The 22,585-nt window shown below is 46.3% G+C and overlaps 2 protein-coding genes across 2 annotated transcripts; both read right to left on the bottom strand.

Annotated features, from left to right (window-relative positions):
• Positions 1-332: 332 nt before the first annotated feature.
• LOC135816217 (solute carrier family 22 member 1-like) lies at positions 333-10,351 on the bottom strand. The gene is made up of 8 exons (XM_065329622.1): positions 9,790-10,351; positions 8,840-9,056; positions 7,277-7,493; positions 6,222-6,482; positions 4,470-4,702; positions 3,044-3,179; positions 2,110-2,182; positions 333-1,149 (listed from the first exon to the last, which is right to left on the bottom strand). Exons 1-8 carry the CDS (start codon positions 10,087-10,089, stop codon positions 1,003-1,005), a joined length of 1,584 nt encoding a protein of 527 aa, XP_065185694.1. The 5' UTR covers positions 10,090-10,351; the 3' UTR covers positions 333-1,002.
• A 1,008-nt stretch (positions 10,352-11,359) lies between these two features.
• LOC135816213 (solute carrier family 22 member 13-like) lies at positions 11,360-22,403 on the bottom strand. The gene is made up of 8 exons (XM_065329614.1): positions 21,803-22,403; positions 20,272-20,488; positions 19,334-19,550; positions 17,955-18,281; positions 17,074-17,306; positions 15,711-15,864; positions 13,214-13,286; positions 11,360-12,576 (listed from the first exon to the last, which is right to left on the bottom strand). The coding sequence occupies exons 1-8, from the start codon at positions 22,127-22,129 to the stop codon at positions 12,424-12,426; spliced, it is 1,701 nt and encodes a 566-aa protein (XP_065185686.1). The 5' UTR covers positions 22,130-22,403; the 3' UTR covers positions 11,360-12,423.
• Between the last annotated feature and the right edge of the window lie 182 nt (positions 22,404-22,585).

The raw sequence follows: 22,585 nt of genomic DNA, 5'->3' as shown, positions 1-22,585 counted from the left end.
GCAGCCTTTGGACAATCCTTATCTATAGTTCTGCCAAGACCAATCAATCAAAACCAGGTGAGATTTTGTCCTCACCTTCTCACCTGCGCGTCCCCCCCCCCCCCCCCCATCGAACAAAACACAGATGTATGTTGACCCGGTCACAACTAAACAAAAGTGGCATTGGACTGATCGTTTTGCAGAGTACAATTTTGTTTCAGTCTAAAACTGACACACGCACACAGACAGACACACACACAGACACACACACACACACACACACACACACACACACACACACACACACACACACACACACACACACACACACACACACACACACACACCATGTACCAGATGTACCACACGTACATTGTTTCTAAACATATTGATACTGGTAGATGTATAACAGCAGCCTCCACTCATTCCATTATTCAGTATGACGGGCAATTTGAGAATGTAAAAACACTAGCGATATAGCTAGAGTCTAGAGTTGAATAGATTTTCGGTTGGAGGGAAGCAAATCATCACACGCAGCACAGAAGCCATAATGTTTCGACTAGGTCTTTCGTATCCGATTATTATTACTCTTCAAGTCGAATACAGTGGTGATTAAACCCGCAGAAAGCAAGTCCTTATATCCGGCAGTTTGGCGGTCAGAGCAGTAACAAAATTAGCACCTAGTCTAAGAAAGCGCTATAGAGTAGGTTTCTTAAAACTCATAGTCATGGTCGTTGCACTAAGTGATCCATTGTAATAATTTAAAATAGATTGCCGTCAAGCACACCAGAGCTTAGAATTCATTAGCCATGCATGCATGACTGTTTGCATGTGAAACATCACCTCCACTCAGTGGTAATATAATTTCTCAATTTCTCTGTGTGTGTGGCCTCCGACTTCACTGACTTCAGTAAAGGAGGCAACGATGGAGATGTTTTACATGTAGTACATGTGAGTAGTGCAGTGCTGCATGTCACTTTGTGTATACAGTCACGGTAGAAGTAGATGTCTGTCAGCGGCCGCTCAGCCTTTAGTCACCAGTTGGTGCAAGTCCTGTAACGTCTCTGGTAAATCCCTGTCCTTGGTTTCCGGTAATCGGTATATTCCAGCACACGCTATTGCACCACAAATTGAGAACAACAGGTACGGAGCCATGGGGTGCCTGTGACCCTGTAGATCGTCATGACAACAAAACACACATAAATAATTAATAAAACCCTAGATCAGTGAATCTTAGTAATGCTCAAGACACCGTATGTAACAATCTCTGTACATCATGGAGCCATAGTTTTTATGTGAATGTCACAAGACAGAAGTACCCGAAATGATGCACACATTTGCAAGTTCTACACACGAGTTGTGGTCTATGCCAACACGTCATTGTTATCAAGGCCGCAACCTGCTCACTCAGACTGCAATGGCATACATGGGTAGCCATTATCACCATGACGATTTGAATATTAGGGCAAGAAGTAAGATAACGTTCCCGGCAATTTATCAACAAGAGCTGCAGAAAGGCCTTCCGGTTTTAGACTTATACAACCGGACTTAGAATATGCCTCCAATGCATTTTTACCCTTTCCTCAGTTCCACCAATATATTGCGTGTGGAAAAGCTGAGTACTATTAGCGAGCAATTCGCACTACGCACGGGCGTCCACCCTGGCAAACCACCCACCCCTATTTCACCCAGTTTGGCGCTCACAACACTCTCACTGAATTCATGATCAAGTGACGTATCACTTTGTTTTCGCTGTACCAATTCTAAAGCTAGCAGCCAACCCCCGACTGCATGCACCAGCTTCACACCCCACTTCAGCCGTGTTGCAGTCAAGCCTGCCAGACAGGATAGCTCTGATGGCTAGTTTTGGTCGCTATAATCATGCAGACCAGATATGGCACTTGGTACACTGAAAGTCGGTCGCTGGTCGTGCAACGCAGGTGGTCGTTGTTTTCAGTGCAGTTTCTATACAGAACTTTTGGTGCATAAAAACAGTCATTAAGATCAGGTGGTCGCTAACACCAGAGGTTGCTGAACCCAGGTTTTACCGTACAACAACAGTTTCACTTTCCTAAACAGAAATGATGAAAGAGTGATTGGTAAATTGGTAACCACGCACACAAGTCTTACCCAAGCCAAGACAAATGGTGATATGATAGCACCCAATCGGGACACAACCACACACACACCAAGGCCGCTTGTCCTGTAGACAGTGGTGGACAAAGAAGAACAAACAAAAAAACACCGTGAAACACACACACACATACACAGAGCATGTGAATGGATTTTTTACCACACTATCCTTCATACCGGTATCAGCACCTCTACATCAGCAATGGTAATAGACAAGCAGCACCTCCCTGGAAAACACACGGCCATTGCATATCCCATGTTGTCATGTAGTCACATAGTCATGTACTAGTACTACATGTATTACAATATCACGTTATTTGTATACCGTACTGGCATATTATGTTGCCGCGTAACGCGTAACGCAGGGGGGTGCGGCGTAACGCGCGACCAGGCTAGTGCGACAACTTTTCGTTGAGTTCGTAACGCGCGTCCGGCGGGGTGCGGCGATCTTTTCATTGCAGTTTGCACTGCAAAAAAAAGGCTGAGCACGTGTATACCGCGTGGTGAAAAGTTCAAAACTGGACGCAGCAGGAAGTCCTGACACTCGAAGGCGCATCATTCAGTGGTTGGCGATCTCAATGGTTTCTTCTTTCCCGAGGTCGTTTTGCACTCTGATAGTTAAAATATACAGTCTTCTATTGATATCGTTGTCGCCCTTTGCCGTCGGGTTTGTAACAGTTGGATAGCAACTGAATTTCTGTGCCTTCAATGTGGATGAAAAGAAAAAATGATGCGGCAAAAGCAAAAAAATGATGCGGCAATAGCAAAAAAGTGATGCGGCAATAGCAAAAAAAGGACTGCGGCAATATAGAAACCTGTGTAACGGCTCCTGTGCGACTTTGCATGTAACGCCCTGCGTGCGGCAAACATGTGCCAATGTAACGCTTCATGGCCTCACTGCGGCAACATATATTGCCAGTACGGTACTAACCTAACCGGCGTGGGCAGTAATTCTGGTAAATATGTGTAGAGAATTGAGAAGACGGCTGACGATGAGAATTTCCCACAGATTGACACTGCAAGCTGCCAGTTAGCTATCGTCTCTTTCATGTGTGTACTGTCATTACCTGAGTTAGATAAACACAATGTAGAATTGTACACAGAACAATCATCATACACACACATCCGCTTGTTCTATAGACCCATTTCGGCCATTTCATGAGGGTCATGCATGGGCAAGGTATAATACAAATACATTGCCCATGCATGCCTCTCATGAAATGGCAGCATTAAATAGTCTACAGAACAAGCATATTTGATATCATACTTCTGTCATCAACTATATCAGCTTTAATATGCATTAAAGAACCAGCAAATAACGAGAGAGCTTGGAAGCTCAGGGCCCTACGCTATGCTTTTTTGCCTTGATGACCTAGACAAAAAAAAAGCATAGGGATGTTATAAATTCTTTAAAAAATTCCTTTTTTTTAAGACATAACCTGGGATTCGAACCCGCACTATCGCGCGCCCTGCATGCATCCCCCGATACACTTCGCATACATACTAATTCTTCCAAGTTGTTTCACATTGTGATCTTGCATTTGAAAGCCCTATTTGAATATGCATTGTGGCCAGCCGTCTTTGATGGCACGGTACGGTAGGGGATAGGGACGGGACAGGTACGATCGAGGGTAATACGACACCGTCTCCCGTACCGTACCGTACCATCAAACACAGCTGGCCACATACAGCTGCCCGCAATATTCAAATAGGGCTTTCGAACGCAAGATAATAACGTAAAGCAACTTGGAAGAATGGGTATGAATGCGAAGTGTATGGGGAATGCATGTAGGGCGATAGTGCGGGTTCGAATCCCAGGATATGCCTGAAAAAATAAGGAGAATTGAAAAATGTATAACATCCTATGCTTTTTTGCCGTCAGATACGGATAGCGCCAGGCGTGACACAAACAAACACCAAATTAAAGCTGTGTGGACCCTGGCTATGCAGAAGACGTTACTGAAGTAACGTCTTCTGCATAGCTACGGGAATAAAATTAATTAAAATAAATTACTAGTATCCGGGGAGGAGAGTACAGTCAGACCTCGTTTATCCGGATCCCTTGCCATCCGGAAGAAAATCGTTGGTTACCGATTTACAGCAGATGCCATGTACACATACAGTATGCGTGTCCGATTATCCGGTTCCCTCGCCTATCCGGATATTTTTCTGGAAAACGGATGTGTGCGGTTATGCGAGGTCTGACTGTATTAACTTTTTAAAAGCATTGCTGGCCTATGGCGAAGGTCCCTGGTTCAAGTGGTGGTGCCAGTCAATTTTTCTACAGACTTTCCCCCTTTTCATCCCCTCAAATTGATGAATATGGAAGAGAGTACAGTACACATGAGTACACGTACCGTTGACCTGTGTAGACCATTTAGCAATGAACGAGGATAGGGTGCAGAACACTGTAGTCATCACCATTGTCCAGAAGATGAAGGTTCTCCGACCGATGTACTTTAGCACAACAATGGCAATAAGCAAAGCTGGAAGTTCAACTATAGCCATGAAGAAGAAACTAATGTATTTGTTACTGCCAACACCTTCAACGTGTAACGTCAGACCGTAGTACATCATACACACTGTGAACCTGGACAACAAATGATCACACACGCATACATACACACACACACACACGTGCACACACATACACACACACACACACACACACACGGAGATTGACTACATGCATTATTGTGGTACTGTTGTACTCAGTTGTGTTGCTAGTCTAGCAGAAAGCAGCCATGGATTGCCATGGATTGCCATGGATTGCCTAACCGGCTACATGTCACATGTGTGCAGTACACACGCCTTTGTATGTGCTGTGAATCCTGTGATCACACCATCATACGTGCTGTGAATCCTGTGATCACACCATCATACGTGCTACATGATCACTTCTACATACGTGTAGGTCACAGTGTAATGTCTAGCTATGTGTTATCTCTTACTGCTGCATTCTCACGCACTGGTTTGAGGGAAACCGTGAGATGCAAACGGGGAAAGTCTGAAGAAAAACTGACTATCACCACTATGACTCGAACCAGGGACCTTCTCATTATTGATAGCAACACCGTGGCAACCATCCACAACCAACGGACTCCGGTTCGTTTTGACAGAAACATTTTCTGCAGAATTTATCAGTGCCTACTTCTGGTAGATGATAGAACTTGAATGAACGAAGCAGCTAGTGGTAGCAGAAACTAAAGCTACTACAGGCCTTGTTACTGCTCTTGGACACCTGGAATAGCTTTCGTTTCTGCTACTATGAGCTGCTTCGTTCATTCTCTATCATCTACCAGAATTAGTCACTGATGGATTCTGCAGAAAATCGTTTCTGTCAAAACCACGAATCGGTGTCCGTTGGTTGTGGATTGGTTGTGTTTCTATTAGGGGTGAAACGAGTATCTATTTTGACCAATCGATCACTCGTTCATAATATTCGATCGAGTATCCGATTATTTCGAGTATTTTATCAAAATTCAAAAGGGCTAGATTTGTGAGTTCTCCACAAATTCGGGAAGAAATTATCTGTGAACATAAAACAAAAGTCGCCAACGTCTTGTACGAAGTAACGATTTTCATCAGTACTTTCATATCTCAGAACGTTAACTGACGTTACTTGCCATGGTGATTGCATCGTCCAAGTCATAAAATACTGACTCAAAGGCATGCATTACACATGTATACCAGTGGACGAGCGGTACAACAAAAGTTTTTGAAAAATAGAATGCCAATACTAAAAAAAATAATAAAAAAATAAAATAATATAAACGATCGAGTGCAAAATTTTGAATACTCGCTCGTTTGAAATTTTCGAACGAATACTCGAATATTCGAACTAATCGTTTCACCCCTAGTTTCTATCAATAATTGCTATCTTGTCTCCGACATACATTCTCAGGGGAGTCATCCAGTAGTAGTCAGTCTAATCTTCAAACTGTGATTCTAGAACATAGACAACTGTGCAGAAGATGAAGACCTGGATTATCATTCAGCATCAAAATTCGGTAGAGAAACCAAGTGGAAACGGTAACAATGCACATTGGCATCATGAGGACTTTTTGAAAAAAAGAGTTGATAGCACAAGATCACTCACTGTGACTTACCATGCCCAGAGTACTGATAGTGTGTGCCATCGAAATACCGGTAAGACCAGCAGTGAACTAAGATGAACTGTTGGGCGGTGAGATGGAGATTGGTGGGTTTCATCATCACTTTCAACCAGTTTCTCTTTGGAAGAAGTCAAGTTTTCCAACAGTCTGTCTGGGATGGTTTTACCAGACCTTGCTGCCCAGCGTTGCAACATCACCGACAGCTGGTCGTGTCTCTTGTTGGTCAGCAACCAAAATGGTGATTCGCTCAACCAGCTGTTAGCAACACAACCAACACACACACACACACACACACACACTTGCATTCGCTCGCTGCTAGTTACTGGCATGTGAGTCTCCCTGCAAAGCGAGACATTCAAAATGAATCTTGGAAGACAACCAGTAACATGTACTTGGAGTACAGTCAGACCTCGTTTATCCGGTCCTGTTTTATCCGGATCCCTCGCCATCCGGAAGAAAATCGTTGGTTACCGATTTACAGCATATGCCATGCATACATACAGTATGTGTGTTCGATTATCCGGGTCCCTCGCCTATCCGGACATTTTCGTGGAAAACGGATGTGTGCGGTTATGCGAGGTCTGACTGTACAGCTGTATAGTCAATATCACATTTGTACTTGAAGTGCATCTAGCACAAGTTGTGTTAAACATTTTCCACCCCTCGACTTGACTGAACTCTATATCCATCCATCATTCCCATCACCCTATACATGTATCCAGCATGATATCCACATTATCAAGTGTACTGCACAGAGCCTGGCCGTTGTGTAGAGGTTCCCTTCAGCCAGCGAAGAGGACTTAAAATTAGCAACCAAATTTCTTACAATTATCGCCGAGGTCGCTGCCATACCACTATTGCATAAGTGCACAACAGCAATACTACTACTGTAATCCCAATGGAGGATGTGTCATGATGTCAAATCCGCTGTATATGCCGGGGAGCTGAGTGGTGGCAACTGCACTATGTGACGTGTATTGCCATGACTATAATGAGATCATACCCGGACGACTATAGTATGCAGTGCAATGCAATACTACTGTACTTACAGATAGACTGCAAGGCCAGCAGAGAATGTCAACGCAGTCAGCACAGCCATTAACACTCTCCAGCTACGTGAACAAGCGTAGGCCAGGGGAGAGAGACCAGCTAGACCCAGGCTGTAGGTGATACTAGTGGCTATTGTAGCCAGCGCACGGTAACTCGGTGAAACGGATTCACTGACTAACACGTTGCCCGGCACACCAAGACACATTACACCAACACCTGCATACAAACATAACCACACATACACACACACACGCATACACACACACACACACACACACACACATACACACACATACACACACACACACACACACATATATACACACACATACACACACATACACACACACACACACACACACACACACACACACACACACACACACACATATATACACACACACATACACACACATACACACACATACACACATATACACACACACATTTCTAAACCACAAATACGCACAAAAGAATTAGCACAACCACCACCGGCACCGTCAGCACCCCACCGTCAGCACAACCACCGTCAGCACCCCACCGTCAGCACCCCACCGTCAGCACAACCACAACAGAAAGAGTGCATGCAAACTACCGTACTGGTGTGGCTATCAGGAAGTGCTCTGACTGCCCCGAGACCGGCTCAGTACCAGCTCCTGAGAAGGTGTTGCACTCTTCGCAGCATGTGCATATTCCAGACACCACCACACACAGTCACGTTGAACCCTCCCTTACCCCCACACGGGCCCTCACCTACCTCCCTGTCGTACCTATCAATCAAAACCCGGGTGTTACTGTAGAAGCAGAAATATTCGTCTGGAATTTAATTTCGTCTTTTTCGTCCAAAGAGCTTGTGGACTAAATTAAATGTCGGACTAATGTCGATTTGCCCAGCTTTTCAATACACTCTTGTGATCCATGCCGGACGAAATTTACAACCGGACGAACTCCCTTTCTTTGGAGTTGGACGAAATTATTGACCGACGAAATTTTCTGCCTGTACAGTATAAAGCAGTGACATGGCAACACACCATCAACATGTACACAGAGTACTGTAGTAGAAATGCCAGAGTGAAGACTTTTTGAATGCTAACCGGAGCACATCAAGTGCTACTATCGTGTATCCAGCGGTGGCTTACTATCACCTCTTTACCCATGTCCTACTGCTAACTGAAAAGACATAACTTAGAAAGAGGTTTCTTGATCTAGGGACAAGTAGGGAATCATTGTAAAATTAATATGATAAAGAAAAAGTGAGAGCGATGTTTCACAAATTGCCACTGATATCGCAACATCTTAAATTCCATACTTGTCCTAATTTTGCAGAGCCTGGCCGAATTTTTACTCCCACTCCTTGAACTTTTCTGGCCTCACATGTGGCCAAGAAGCCTTGAATTTCACGGGATACATGATGTAGCATGCACGGGATACATGGTGTAGCATGCACGGTTGTTTCCACTACATCTGCAGCTATAATTGGAAGATCCTAAAAAAGATTTAGGGTGCCAGTTGTTAGATAAGCGGACTCTAGTATCCGACAACCGTGCAAAATTCAAACCTACCTGCAAGCAGCCTAGAGATGGTAAACATGATGAATGACACTGACAGAGCGGTGCACAGCGAGCCAATAAAGAATATCGCCATGGCAACCAAGATGGCAGCTCGTCGACCGTAAGCGTCTGAACACCAACCAGCCAGCCAGCTACCCAGCAACATTCCCACAAAATACAGCGACTGTGCATAACTTGAGTCGGTCGCATGGCTGCATATTAGACCAAACTACAACACACGCACGCACACATACACACACACACACACACACACACACACACACACACACACACATACGCACACACATACACGTATTGAATCAGGACAGAACCCTACCAATGCCCTACTTTAACCATCACTGCAACTGCATCCCACAATGCCGCGTATTAGTCAGAGCACCAATCGTGTCCCAGCATACGTACAGAGGCAGCCCCTAACATCACCCTGTAACTACAGGCTCGGAGTGCTCAATGCCTGCGCTGGCCAGAGTGTAGTGCACATGCATATTGTGTATACGGGCAGCACCCAGTCTCTTCACTACAGGTTTGAGCTTCAATCCTTGCGTGGAATTTTCTCTTCAATTTCACTCACTCGACCGGGGCAGTGCATGTTTTTTGGTGCAGTGCTTACTTCACTGAAACAATGGTGATATACATGGTTAGCATTTCACCGTTTACCCTACATTCAACGGTCGGCCTGTACCGTTGTCACACAAGTTTGTGTCTACAGTATATGATTAGCATTTCCGTTTCTGACACAACGATCGCTTTGCGGATTTGGAATCTTACCGCTTCGTTCTCCCGGTGAACAGAGCTTCTGTCGAAACAATACCAAATCGACGGTATTTTGGGTGCTGGGCACGAGTACCGTTGGATTTAGCGTAACACGGTAAAATGCTAACCATGTCTAATACCCTAATGGAGCTTGATGGTTGGTTGTGGGTGAGTCAGGCTATACTTACTTCACTGCTAGCACTGGCCAAGCGGTGTTCATACACTGGAATGCACGATCCACTTGCCAACTGCTGACATTGCGTTTGGGAAGGCCCACTGACCTCATCAATATCACTATTGTTTAGAAGAGTTGCCGTATCATGGCTAGCATCGCCTGTGCCTGTACAGTGCCAGTCTGGTGTTCCGCCAATGAACACAAGTATAGCGGACTGAGGTGCTGCTAGCGCACATGCCACGCACACCACTAACGTTACTCTTTTCTGGTAGTACGAGAACGGTGTGTAATCTCGCAGCAGATCATCCATCATATAAACTCTCCGACCTAGAGCTGTGACAGCACGCCCAACAAACGTCCTTCTACTACATGAAGTACCATTCGTTTGTCTTCACTTCAGACGTCTGCTTGCGCACCTAGTAGGTCTACCTTCACGGTATACTCCTGACGGATGCTTGCAATAAAAGTAATAATACACACAAACTGTGACAAAGGCCGACATCAAACTCTTCCTGTAGAACTGACTCGTTGTTCTCTTCTCAGCACGTGCGTCTTATCTTTGCGACTCAGCTTTTCGGCACGTCTTGCATTATGCAGTCACTGCACTGCCACTGAGTTTCAGTTTTTGTTCTTTTGTTTTGAATCACTGCATGTCACGTGCACTCACCCATCCATGTGCCTTGTGTTTAGTTACTGAGTAGTTGTAGCTGTCACTGTAAGTAAGACAGTTACAGTTACAGACTCAGTTTGAGTCAGTAGCTACAACGACACGAACGAGTAGCTAGCTAGCTAGCTAGCTAGCTATGTCTTGCTTGTACAGCTGAGCCAGCACAAGCGAAAAGGGACCTTATCCGTTTTTTGGGCATTTTGAGTTAGCAACGGATTCTTGTAGCCAGAGAACGTATGAATCAGATAAAAAAAACCGAATGAAAATCCATCAACATAATAGCAAAGTTACGGACGTTCAAATCAACACTGTTTTCACCAAAACATCGCACATATTCACGAATAATCTTTGAAATGCGTGAATTGCAATAATTTGGCCATAGAAGCCTTACAGAAGCCTTCGAGTCACCAGTATTTCACTATTTGTAAGTACAGTAAAACCTGTCAAGGCGACCACTCGGATAAGGCGACCACCTGTCCTAGAAGACCACTGCAACCAGTACCAAGGGATGCCGTTTCTAGTCAAATGACCCTGGATAAGGAGACCACCTGGTAACAGAGACCACGTTTTGAAGGTCCCTTGAGCGGTCGTCTTAGACAAGTTTCACTGTAATAGTTAGGTACCTGGTAGTTTTTAAATCAAGTTTAGTGTTGTCCAACCAGTCTGATCAGTGCAAGTGGTAGCCAGGCTATACCGTGAATGTAGTATAATGCAGGGACTGGGACTGGGACTGGCACTGGGACTGGGACTGGCAGGGTTTATAGTAATACGTATGTGTGACTCCCTGGTACTAAATGGTGGTGCTCAGAGTAGTACGGGGCCCCGGAGTTTCTGAATAGCAGTGGCACTGAAAGCCGCTGAGCCACCGATGATGTCATACACCACGTACTCTCCACTACAGCAGCCAACACAATCATGTTCTGCATTCTACCAGTTCAAGTTGACAATGAATTTATGATAAATTTATGATAAATTTATGATAAATTTATGATAAATTTATGATAAATTTATGATAAATTTATGATAAATTCTGCGGATCAGAACATACTGTAGATACCCATTTGGCAGCTTTTTCCCAAAAAAACATTCCGTGATGATCATTGTATTGTGACATCATAGCAGGCAGCTGGGGACAAACTAATGCCGGGAGTAATGGCTTGGTCAACAGCCTGGGTTGTGGACTTCTCAAAAGCAATAAAGACAATCCCAGTAGAGAATAACTTGATAACCTCGACTGGTCAGCTGAAGAATAAATAACCTCGACTGGCCACCTGAGAGAATAAATAACCGAGGCTGGCCACCTAGAGAATAAATAACCAAGGCCAGGAGCAAGGCAGCAGAAGCAAGACATACCATGCATGTGACAGCGGATGTGTACATGTATCATAAACTGCCGGGGTCACGTTCTAAATAGATATTATCATAGAGATAAGATATAATTTGAAAGCGAGTTCATGATTTTTTATCTCATGACTGCATTGAAGGCTTTTCATGATCATGTGACCTTTGCCAGCTCTAGCATCGCCTCGCAGTCTCTATTAACTTGGCCCACTGTCGCTTAGCTATCAGGCCGGTATCGCCAGCCCCCTAGCTACTGGTAGCTGTTCAAAGTAAATGTTTCGGAGCTCTTAGAAGAGCCAATCTTCCCGAATTGTCATCTACTCACAGCGCACTGATGGCCCAGGACCTGCTGAAGCTCACCCTGAGTGGCACACATAGCACTGGGCAGGAAGTAGAGGGTCCAAGCAGAGAGTAGGCATGCTCAGACTCAGAATATACTATATCCAGCTGTTCTTGCAGTGCGACCGTGATGGAACATCCCTGCCACACATGATGTGATTGTGGATGTCTATCACGCACTCTCGGCTTCACATTAGCCCGGCGGTGTTTCCCCTGAGTCTTGAGATGTTGCAATAAATAATAACTGTGAATGGTGGCCACGTTACTGGCTCAGTACTGCGGGTCACACAGTCTGTCTGGTCATCCAGGACTCCCGATCAGCCTGTGTAAATCCTGAACAGTATCTGGTAGTCCACGATGCCGTGTCTCTGGCATGCCATATATGGCAAGACAGGACATGGTTCCAAAGAGCACATACACTAAGTATGGTGCTGTCGCGTGGTGACTCTGAGCCTGCAACAAGAAACGATCAGGCACAGTGAGAATGCCAGAATTGGTATTTCAAAAGAAACAAGTCTGAAGAAATTAATGCTTTACATTTGGGCAGAGTACTGGTCATCCCCCACCCCTCTACACACACACACATACACATGTACCACAGTGTTTGGACACACTGTTCAAGGAGTCAGCAACCTCAGTCTGGATTCAATGAGGATGACATCAACTTTTACAACTGGTTGCAATTGTCTGCTTGACAGGTGCATGCATAGTAAGAACTAAGGAGGGTGTTACTTTGCGATTCTCTCTCTCTCTCTCTCTCTCTCTCAATCTCTCTCTCTCTCTCTCAATCTCTCTCTCTCTCTCTCACTCTCTCTCTCTCTCTCTCTCTCTCTCTCTCTCTTTCAAAGGTTACCGGCCAGGGTTCATTCCTGTTCCGGGACAAAAAGTCACACACGACAATGGCAATACCCCAGCACTGACACCACACTGCCAATGTCACAGCCTCTCCCCCACCCACCCATGCACACCACCGTTGCACCTCCGCCACCACTACTACCGTATCACAACGACAGATCACCACAACAGATCACCATGACTACTATCACCACGACAGATCACCACGACGACAGATCATCATGACAGATCTTACCAAGGACAGCACAAGCGGTGACATAATTGCACCAGCCCGTGAAACTGTTACACAAACACTCAGTCCACTGGTCCTGCCAGAGTGAAAACAGAACAGACAGCAAAAAGTCAGGTGATCTGTTAGCCGGTCCTTTTCTTCATTTCAATATTCCGTTTTCATTCGTCGCTCTTTTTATTAGAAATAATCATTACTCCTGAGACATGAACTGAAATATTGAGATAACGCCAAAGCCGTTAAAACAGCAAGGACACCTGATCGGCCGAGGGGAGAATTATGCTAGTCTACAACTGTGCATGTTTTAGCTTGATGACTGGACCGACGCCTGGCTCTGGGTGTATACTGGCTCTGGGTGTATACTGGCTCTGCAGGTGACATGTACTAACACTTAGTACCTGCACCTGCACACACAGCCTAGCAGTGCCCATAGTGACAATGCGGCACAGACAACTACAACTGTAGCCGTGATTGCCGGACACCTAATATTTAAATATCTAAACTTTTTATTATTATTTTTCTCAACCCACACCCCACTACTCTGCTATCGGCCCTCTTAAAGGGGAAGTTAAGGCAAAAATTAAAATTTCACCAGTTGTAGTCTTCGGGGTGCTGAGTCGAATGGTCGTGGTCCGAGGAAGCTGAGACGCTCCCTTCCTACTTGAATCCCAATCGAACTCGCGCACTTCCACCGAAACTGGGTGACTGCGCCCTACTAGATGGGGATTTGTATGCAAAATGTCACTAAAAGCGCCGTTTCGTTCTTATAAAAGCACGGATGACCGCGATTGGCCCATATGTTGTAGTCTTTTGGACGCTGAGTCGACTGGTTTTGGTCCGAAAAGGCTGCGATGCAGCGTTCCTCCTTTATTCCCAATCGAACATGGTTGAAGAAGCGGTCACGTGCTCCTGGGTGCCCAAATCACCTGGTCACCACGCCAGCAGGCGAGAGCTTTCACACCAAGGTTCAACTCGAGTTCAACTCGAGTGACAGGATTGCACCCAAAAAAGGTCAAACAGGCTAGTAAGTTGTACCCTGCATGCACGGTGACCAGGTGACTGGCGTACGCAGGAGCACGTGACCGCTTGTTCAACCATGTTCGATTGGGAATAAAGGAGGAACGCTGCATCGCAGCCTTTTCGGACCAAAACCAATCGACTCAGCGTCCAAAAGACTACAACATATGGGCCAATCGCGGTCATCCGTGCTATTATAAGAACGAAATGGCGCTTTTAGTGACATTTTGCATACAAATCCCCATCTAGTAGGGCGCAGTCACCCAGTTTCGGTGGAAGTGCGCGAGTTCGATTGGGATTCAAGTAGGAAGGGAGCGTCTCAGCTTCCTCGGACCACGACCATTTGACTCAGCACCCCGAAGACTACAACTGGTGAAATTTTAATTTTTGCCTTAACTTCCCCTTTAAAGGGGAAGTTCAGGCTAAGATCAAATTTTCACCAGTTGTAGTCTTCGAGGTGCTGAGTCGAATGGTCTTGGTCCGAGGAAGCTGAGACTCTCCATTCCTCCTTTATTCCCAATCGAACTCGCGCACTTCCACCGAAACTGGGTGACTGCGCCCTATTAGATGGGTATTTGTATGCAAAATGTCACTAAAAGCGCCATTTCGTTCTTATAAAAGCATGGATGACCGCAATTGGCCCATATGTTGTAGTCTTTTGGACGCTGAGTCGACTGGTTTTGGTGCAAGAATGCTGCGATGCAGCATTCCTCCTTTATTCCCAATCGAACATGGTTGAACAGGCGGTCACGTGTTCCTGCGTGCCAAAGTCACCTGGTCACCGCGCCAGCAGGCGAGAACTTTCACACCAAGGTTCAACTCGAGTTCAACTCAAGTGACAGGAGTGCACCCAAAAAAGGTCAAACAGGCTGTAAGTTGTACCCTGCAGGCGCTAGGCTAGGGCCGCTAGGCACGGTGACCAGGTGGCTGGTGTACTGCAAGAGCACGTGACCGCTTTTTCAACCATGTTCGATTGGGAATAATGGAGGAACGCTGCATTGCAGCATTCTCGGACCAAAACCAGTCGACTCAGCGTCCAAAAGACTACAACATATGGGCCAATCGCGGTCATCCGTGCTTTTATAAGAACGAAATGGCGCTTTTAGTGACATTTTGCATACAAATCCCCATCTAGTAGGGCGCAGTCACCCAGTTTCGGTGGAAGTGCGCGAGTTCGATTGGGAATAAAGAAGGAATGGAGCGTCTCAGCTTCCTCGGACCAAGACCATTCGACTCAGCACCCCGAAGACTACAACCGTGAAAATTTGATTTTAGCCTTAACTTCCCCTTTAAAAGTTGTGTTCATCACCGTTGAGGCTTCCGATGGAAAATAAAAGAATACTACTACTACTTCTACACCGTAATGAAAGACACACCGCGCCGGCCCGCTGCATGATATACACTATGCGCCATACAGAGAAGCACATAGAGAGTATTGGGCATGTTACAACCTCGGTCAAGTCATACGTCAGACCAGCTGCCTTACCGTATCGGGGTCGGTAACAACTCCGGGACGTACGTATACAGGACAGAAAATGCTGCTGATGCCGCAAACTTGCCACAAATCGACACAGTCAACTGCCAATTTGAAACGGACTGTTGCCAGTTGATCTGTTTGAAAGCAGGCAATGTACCTTCAGCTAAACGGGTAGCAGCAAAAGTACCAAAAACAAACAGACACATGAAAACACAGTGGTGTTGTAAATGAATGACACCAGCCTGAAGGAAATGTTACACATCATTAAGGCACAGGGCCATTCAAGGACTTGGCCCAACCTGATACTGTAAAACCGGAAAGTCTAATGAGTCACAAAGTCTAACGTTTTAACAACCACTTTTTCCGTTGTTTGTAGAAACGTTATCGTAAACCTGCTTTGAAATGTCTTTTTAAAGATGCGCATACACATGGGTGGCCAGGTAGCCATCGTTAAACTGTCTGCACGTTATCATGCCAAAAATACAAAAAAAACGTTGTTTTGGTCATATACACATAATCTACGTGGAGATAAAAGTTTAATAATAGCTATGAATCGTTTGAATGCCGCAGACATCACCACGCAACATGACAATTTGTTCAAGGTTTGAGAATGTGTGTTTCCAGAATCGATTTTCAAGCTCCGATCATCAGTGAAAATACGGAAGTAAAGTGATCAAGGGAAAAACAAAGGTTAAAAATCCAATTTTGAAAATCGATTCTGGTAACACACATTCTCAAACCTTGAACAAATTGTCATGTTGTGTGGTGATGTCTGCGGCATCCATACTTTTCATAGCTATTATTAAATGTTTTGGTCGTTAAACTTTTCGGTTTCACAGTACAGGACAACACCGGGCAGCTGGCAGTTACATGCATAGTACATGCCTGGATACAATCAGACAAAGGGAACAGGGCGTGTGGACTGTATGGCTGCAAAGCCAACTGCCAGGCTGCATCGAGTTTGCCAAGTCGGATAACAGAAGATGGCAAGGCCGTGGGAGCGGTAGCAGCAATACGAGCAGGCAGTAGTGGTTGAAGTAACAGCAGCGGTGGCAGCAACACCACCACCACCAGCAGCAGCAGCAGCAGCAGTAGATGTTAGCTGAGCCGGTAACCATGGTAACATCAATGGCAATAGCAATGTCAACTGTGGCACCGTTTCTGCAGCAAGCACTAATACCTGCATGATCAGACGACGCAAACACTGAGCTGTGGAACGGTAACTGACAATCGCTAATCGATCCACACGGCAAGCAAACAAATAGGAACCCACTAGCCGCTAGCGTACTGAACGTGCCACCAGGGCAGGGACAGGGCTCATGGACATGGAGGACTACACACAACACACTACACTGTACATGACTGTACTTACAATCTGTCCAGGTGCTGAGCAGCGCAATGAATGCGGAACAAGCACAGAACACGGTCGTCATCACCAGGCACCAGAAGATACAGGATTTACGTCCAACATGTCGTAGAGCAACAATGACAGCTGCCGATGAGGGGATCTCCACGGCGGCCAGCAGAAAGAAGCTGATGTATTTATTGCTACCAACTCCGTCCAAGTGCATGATGAGTCCATAGTACATTACACAAATACTGAACCTGTCAACAAGAAACAAGAAACAAGAAATGAGGAAGAAGGGAAAGGGAAGTGCTAATACAATATTCATTAGTTTGAGGAAGATGCAAACGGGGAAAGTCTGAAGAAAAAATTGACTGTCACCACCAGGACTTGAACCAGGGACCCTCACTTATGGCATTAGGGGCCGTCCAAGGTTACCAATAATATTTTCAAAACGAAATGTTTTCGTTTGTGGGTGGGTGGGTTTGATGGAGTTTCGTTTTGAAAATAATTATTGAATGCTGATTGAGAATGCCCAGTTACTTCTGGATGTCGAAAATTGACATCAATATTTTATTGGAATTCGTTTTACCTGCAGAAAAGGTGGGTGGGTGGGTGGGGGCTGAAAAATACTAAAACTTTTCGTTTTGTAAAAACAATCGGTAACCCCGGACGGCCCCTTAGCTCACGGTGATAATCACCATACTATGTGTTTTGCAGGTACAAAGCCAACGCGGCTGTGAACTCTAAGAACTGTATTTCTGATCTGATCAAAATGGTTCTACGTCGTAATGACCAAAGAAAACAGACCCTAAATATGACATGCTGTACCGGGTGGTATGAGTTGCAGAACTGAGCAGCATGTGTGCATGTGCAGTGCTTAGCCACTGTAACCTCCATGCACTCACCAGACCCACAGCATACTAAGAGAATAGAATCTCAGACCTGGTGACAGCAGGGCTTTGAGCTGCGCTAACGACTGTCCTGTGCGACTTGCGAGCTGCACAGTCTCCGCATCACCAGCATACTGAGCGTCATGCCGACCAGTCTCACTCTCCACTCCAATCTCAGTTCTAGATCGTGATAGGGTTGTTGCACTGCGGCCGGTGATAACATTGTTAAGCACTCTTTCTGGCACAGTGTTTCCACTGCTTGCTACCCAGCGGGTCAGGAGAATGCGCAGTTCTGATTGCTTCTTGTGCACCTGCAGCCAGAATGGTGTCTCACATACCCACCTGCACCAATCAACACAGTGGCAACATGCAACACCATGGCAACATGCAACACCATGGCAACATACAACACCATGGCAACATACAACACCACGGCAACCGATTTAATCCGGCGTTGCTGCTCTGCAATAGGCTGCAGACATATTCCAGAGTAAAAGTAAGTATTTGTCCTCAGCGGAACAGTGCCAATGGCGACGCATCCATAAAAACAAGCTAACAGCGGCATGACCAAGGCCGGAAAAGTGTGTGCGTGCGTGCGTATGTGTGTGACGGTGTGTGTAACCTGTATACTAACGATGGTCATGTGATCACCTGGTCATGTGATCACCTGGTCATGTGATCATCTGGTCATGTGATCACCTGGTCATGTGATCATGGTGTCACTGGAGATATAACACTATGCACCTAACACCTGAAGCGAAGAGGACGTTCTATTTATCCATTGTGCAATCGACTCTCGACTATGCCAGTAACGCTTATCTGCACTGTCTCAGCGCCACCCTGTTCAATAAGATCGTGGCGGTCAGTCACATAGCAATGAAAAAGGTTTTTGGGTTTGACCGTATGATGTCTACTGAAATTGTTCTCCGCAAATATCATCTCTATTCTTTTGAACAGCGCATAAATCTTAAACTCTACGTTTTCGTGTACCGCTGCTTGACCCCACATCTTGCTAGTCCCCTTCTCCAATCCTTGTTCCAGCTTAGGGCTGCTTTGCCTGGACACCAGGCTCGCACGCGCGGCCAGGCACAGCGTGCATTAGTTCTTCCGCCTGTTTCTACGCAATATGGCATGCGTTCTACTTCTTTCCTGGCGGCAGACAGGTGGAATGCTCTTCCCACTGACTGCCGTTAGGCCCCGTCTCTTACTCTGTATGTAAACATGGTAAAATGCACCTAGGGTTCCCAGTAAAAAGGCAACGCCTGTTGGGACTCCCATAGTAAAATAATAAAAATCTACTACTATGCACGATGATCACATTGGGCATGCGATGACATCACTCGTCATGTGATAGCACATCCACTGCATCAGCAGTCATGTGACTTAGGACTTACACATAGACCAGAGCAGAGGACGCCATGGTGATTAGTGTGATGTTTCTCATCAGCACACGCCAATTGTCTGACCAGGCATACGCCAATGCTGGTGTGACAGTCATACCGAGGCAGAATCCCAGGTGCATTAGCGAAGTCGTAAGGGATCGGTATGAGGGCGCTACAGCTTCACTAGCCACTATATTGTTAACTACACCAGCGCACATAACACCAACACCTGCAGCAATACACACGTGCACACACACGCACACACGTGCACACACACGCACGCACACACACACACACACACACACACACACACACACATACACACACAGAAATCAGGCATACACTCAATGATCACATTGCTGGGTAGGAGAAGGTCAATAGCTTCTTGTAAAATAGAACCTAAATCTGACACCATCATATACAGCGTGCACAGTATACCGTTTGAACAGGTTGAGGTATCCCCCACCCCCTCCGTGTTCAGTATGCTGCAGGTTGTAGCCGGCTCTTACTTACAAACCAGGGCAAGACTAACTGAAGTACATGCACGGATACCTGTGACCTGTGACCTGTGACGAGAGTAGCCTGTCTCCCACTGAAGAACATTATCTGGACGGTGGCCAAGAGATTGTATTATTGATCTACTCGTCCAGTACTTCAAGGTGCATGTATATAGCATGGCATTGAGCTAATATTAGAATGATAGTGATACAGGGGCGTGCACAGGATCTGGTATGAGAGGGGGGGGGGGGGGGGGTGCTCCCAGATTACTGCGACGTCATCTTCATTTGTTCCGCCCACTCATAGAAGCGATACGTTCTTGAATTGGTACACCGTTCGTGCTGGCGTCTGCCAACTTTGTACAGTCGCGGGCGGTCTTTACTTTACTGGCTTAAAAAAGAACCACACAAAGCTTAAAAGATGTGCAACTGAGGTCATGTGACCGCACTCACCCGCTGCAAACCTTGAAAGGGCAAATGTTGCAAATGATGACGTAATCGTTGTCCATAGTGACGCCAGTGTAGCCACAAACAATCCCAGTAGAAGAGCCCGTCGGCGGCCATACATATCCGAACACCATCCAGACAGCCAGCTACCCAATAGCATGCCGAAGAAGTAGAAGGACTGAGCATAGCTTGAAGCAGCTTCATGCTCACAGATCAATCCAAACTGCAAACAACCAATAGAACACACGCACACCAGCTGTATCAGCACAGCAGACCGTGTTGTGCATGAACTAGCGATTGCTAAATTCCGGCATTTAAAAGCACATGTAGGTCCCCAGGTCACTGTGGGTCACTGTGGGTCACTGTGGGTGCTCAACTAGTATGGGTCAGTCATCAATAACACACACACACACACACATACACACACATACACATACACACACATACACATATCCACTTACACACACACACGCACGCATCGGCAGGTCAACCAAACTGAGGCGCCCTTCTCGGCGAAGGCAGAGTTTCGGGATGGTTTGCATCCCCGTTACAACTAGAGATTAGCACACATGCCGTCTACCTGCTCTTGTGGGAGCCAGTTCACCATCGCCCATGCCTTGAGCTGCCCGACTGGTGGGTATCCCAGCATCCAACCCATGGAAATTGGGGACGTGACAGCTGGCTTCTAGAAGAGAGTGGCTAACAGTGTCTCTGTTGAGCCGCACTCTGAGCCTCTGTTGAGCCGCACTCTGAACCTCTGTCGGCTGACCAGCTCTATAATCTCACAGCTATTCACGATGCCGCAACCAGATTGGACGTGGCCGCTAACGGGATGTGGGGAGGACGATTTGAACGCACGTGTATAGATGTAAGGGGCTTCAACCCATTTGCGCCCTCAAATCTTTCCTCCATCTCCGTCGCCTACGTCCGTAATGGTAGAGCAAAGAAGCGGGCTTACAAACAGCGCTTGTGTGATGTGGAGCACGCCTCGTTTGTCCCGGCCGTGTTCTATACCACCGGTGGTATGAGCAAGTCACAGTGTGCATCAGCTCTATACAAGAGAATTGCCGCGTTGCTAGCAGAGAAGACCGGTGAGTCCTACTCCCTCACCATGCCGTTCATCCGGTGTCGTCTCAGCGTAGCGCTAATACGGGCCAGTGTAATGTGTGTGTGGGTGGTACCTGATCCATGTTTTTTCTGCCCATGCCCCTGTCGTGTCGTCTACAGCCGTAGTCGCTGCGGAGGCATCCATTGTGGCTGACTGAATAATGTATATATTGTATGTTGTTGATTACTTGCACCGTGTCCCGGTTTTTCTTTTGTTTCCCCGGGGCCTTTGCGAAGTTTTTCTGAGCAATTGGCTTTACTGCTCTGTTGGTTAAAACAATTAGTCACCCAATGGAATTGTTTGAGAGATTTGTCCGAGCAAATTACGGGAGATAGATTACAGATGAATGGGAGGTTATCCATGCCCGTTGGCCAGCTAATACTATAACTATCATCAGTATGTAGTAGCCATGGTGACGGACAGTCTTACCTCGGCACTTGCAGTAGCCCAGGGTTCTTCATACGTCACTGAGCACTCGCCCAACGCAAGCCGTTCGCAGTCTGATCGCTTAGTGCGTGCTATACTGGCTATAGCGTGCAACGACGTGCTGCGACTAACGTGCAAGTATTCAGCGTCAGTCACTGTTCCTAGCTCGCTAGTGCGATCATCCTCACGACAATGCCAGGCGGGGTTGGTACCAATGAACACAAGAACTACAGTTGGAAAAGCGTTGAGAAAAGCTACCAGCCCAGCACCAAACACCGCACGTTTCTGATGGACTGAGAAGGGACAGTAATCACGAAGAAACTCGTCCATTCTACTTATTTTTTTCTCTACACACGTGCGGCAAAGGCCAGAAATCAGTAGAAAGAGGGTTGATCGACACGATCGATCACACCATGTACCACACACAGTCACAGATCTACGACTACAAAGTCATGACATGACTTTGTATTGTACGTACGAGTTCGAGTGCGGAGAAGCGGCGCTTGAAACAAACACAATGTGTTTGTCACAAAACAAGCATTGTTTACGATGAACCATGGTTTACTCGCGTGCGCTTTGCACGTCGTTGATTGGTATGGTCTATGGACTATGGTAGAGCGACCTTGTCCTTGATCAAATCAAGCAAAGCAGCGCAAACAAGCTACCGCCGGTAGCACCGGTGCCTTTCTTGGTGCAAGGCATGGAGTCATATATTATCAGGTTTATACGACTCCAGGCCGTCACTGGTCACAGCCGGGGCCGGGGGGCGGCCTCAGCCGCCCCACT

This window comes from Sycon ciliatum, chromosome 4 (assembly GCF_964019385.1).
Source record: "Sycon ciliatum chromosome 4, ocSycCili1.1, whole genome shotgun sequence".
NCBI classification, from domain to species: Eukaryota; Metazoa; Porifera; class Calcarea; order Leucosolenida; family Sycettidae; genus Sycon; species Sycon ciliatum.
This window is presented reverse-complemented; position numbering and strand designations above follow the sequence as displayed.

Coding starts and splice junctions, on each gene's coding strand:
- LOC135816217 (XM_065329622.1), bottom strand. CDS start 10,089: ATGATGGATGATCTGCTGCGAGATTACACACCGTTCTCGTACTACCAG. Junction 3,180..4,469: donor ATGGTCTACACAGGTCAACG/GTACGTGTACTC, acceptor TATCTAACTCAG/GTAATGACAGTACACACATG. Junction 2,183..3,043: donor TTACTGCCCACGCCGGTTAG/GTTAGTACCGTA, acceptor CACTGTCTACAG/GACAAGCGGCCTTGGTGTGT.
- LOC135816213 (XM_065329614.1), bottom strand. CDS start 22,129: ATGGACGAGTTTCTTCGTGATTACTGTCCCTTCTCAGTCCATCAGAAA. Junction 19,551..20,271: donor CCTTTCAAGGTTTGCAGCGG/GTGAGTGCGGTC, acceptor GTATTGCTGCAG/GTGTTGGTGTTATGTGCGCT. Junction 17,307..17,954: donor CTTAGTATGCTGTGGGTCTG/GTGAGTGCATGG, acceptor TCTTGTTGACAG/GTTCAGTATTTGTGTAATGT.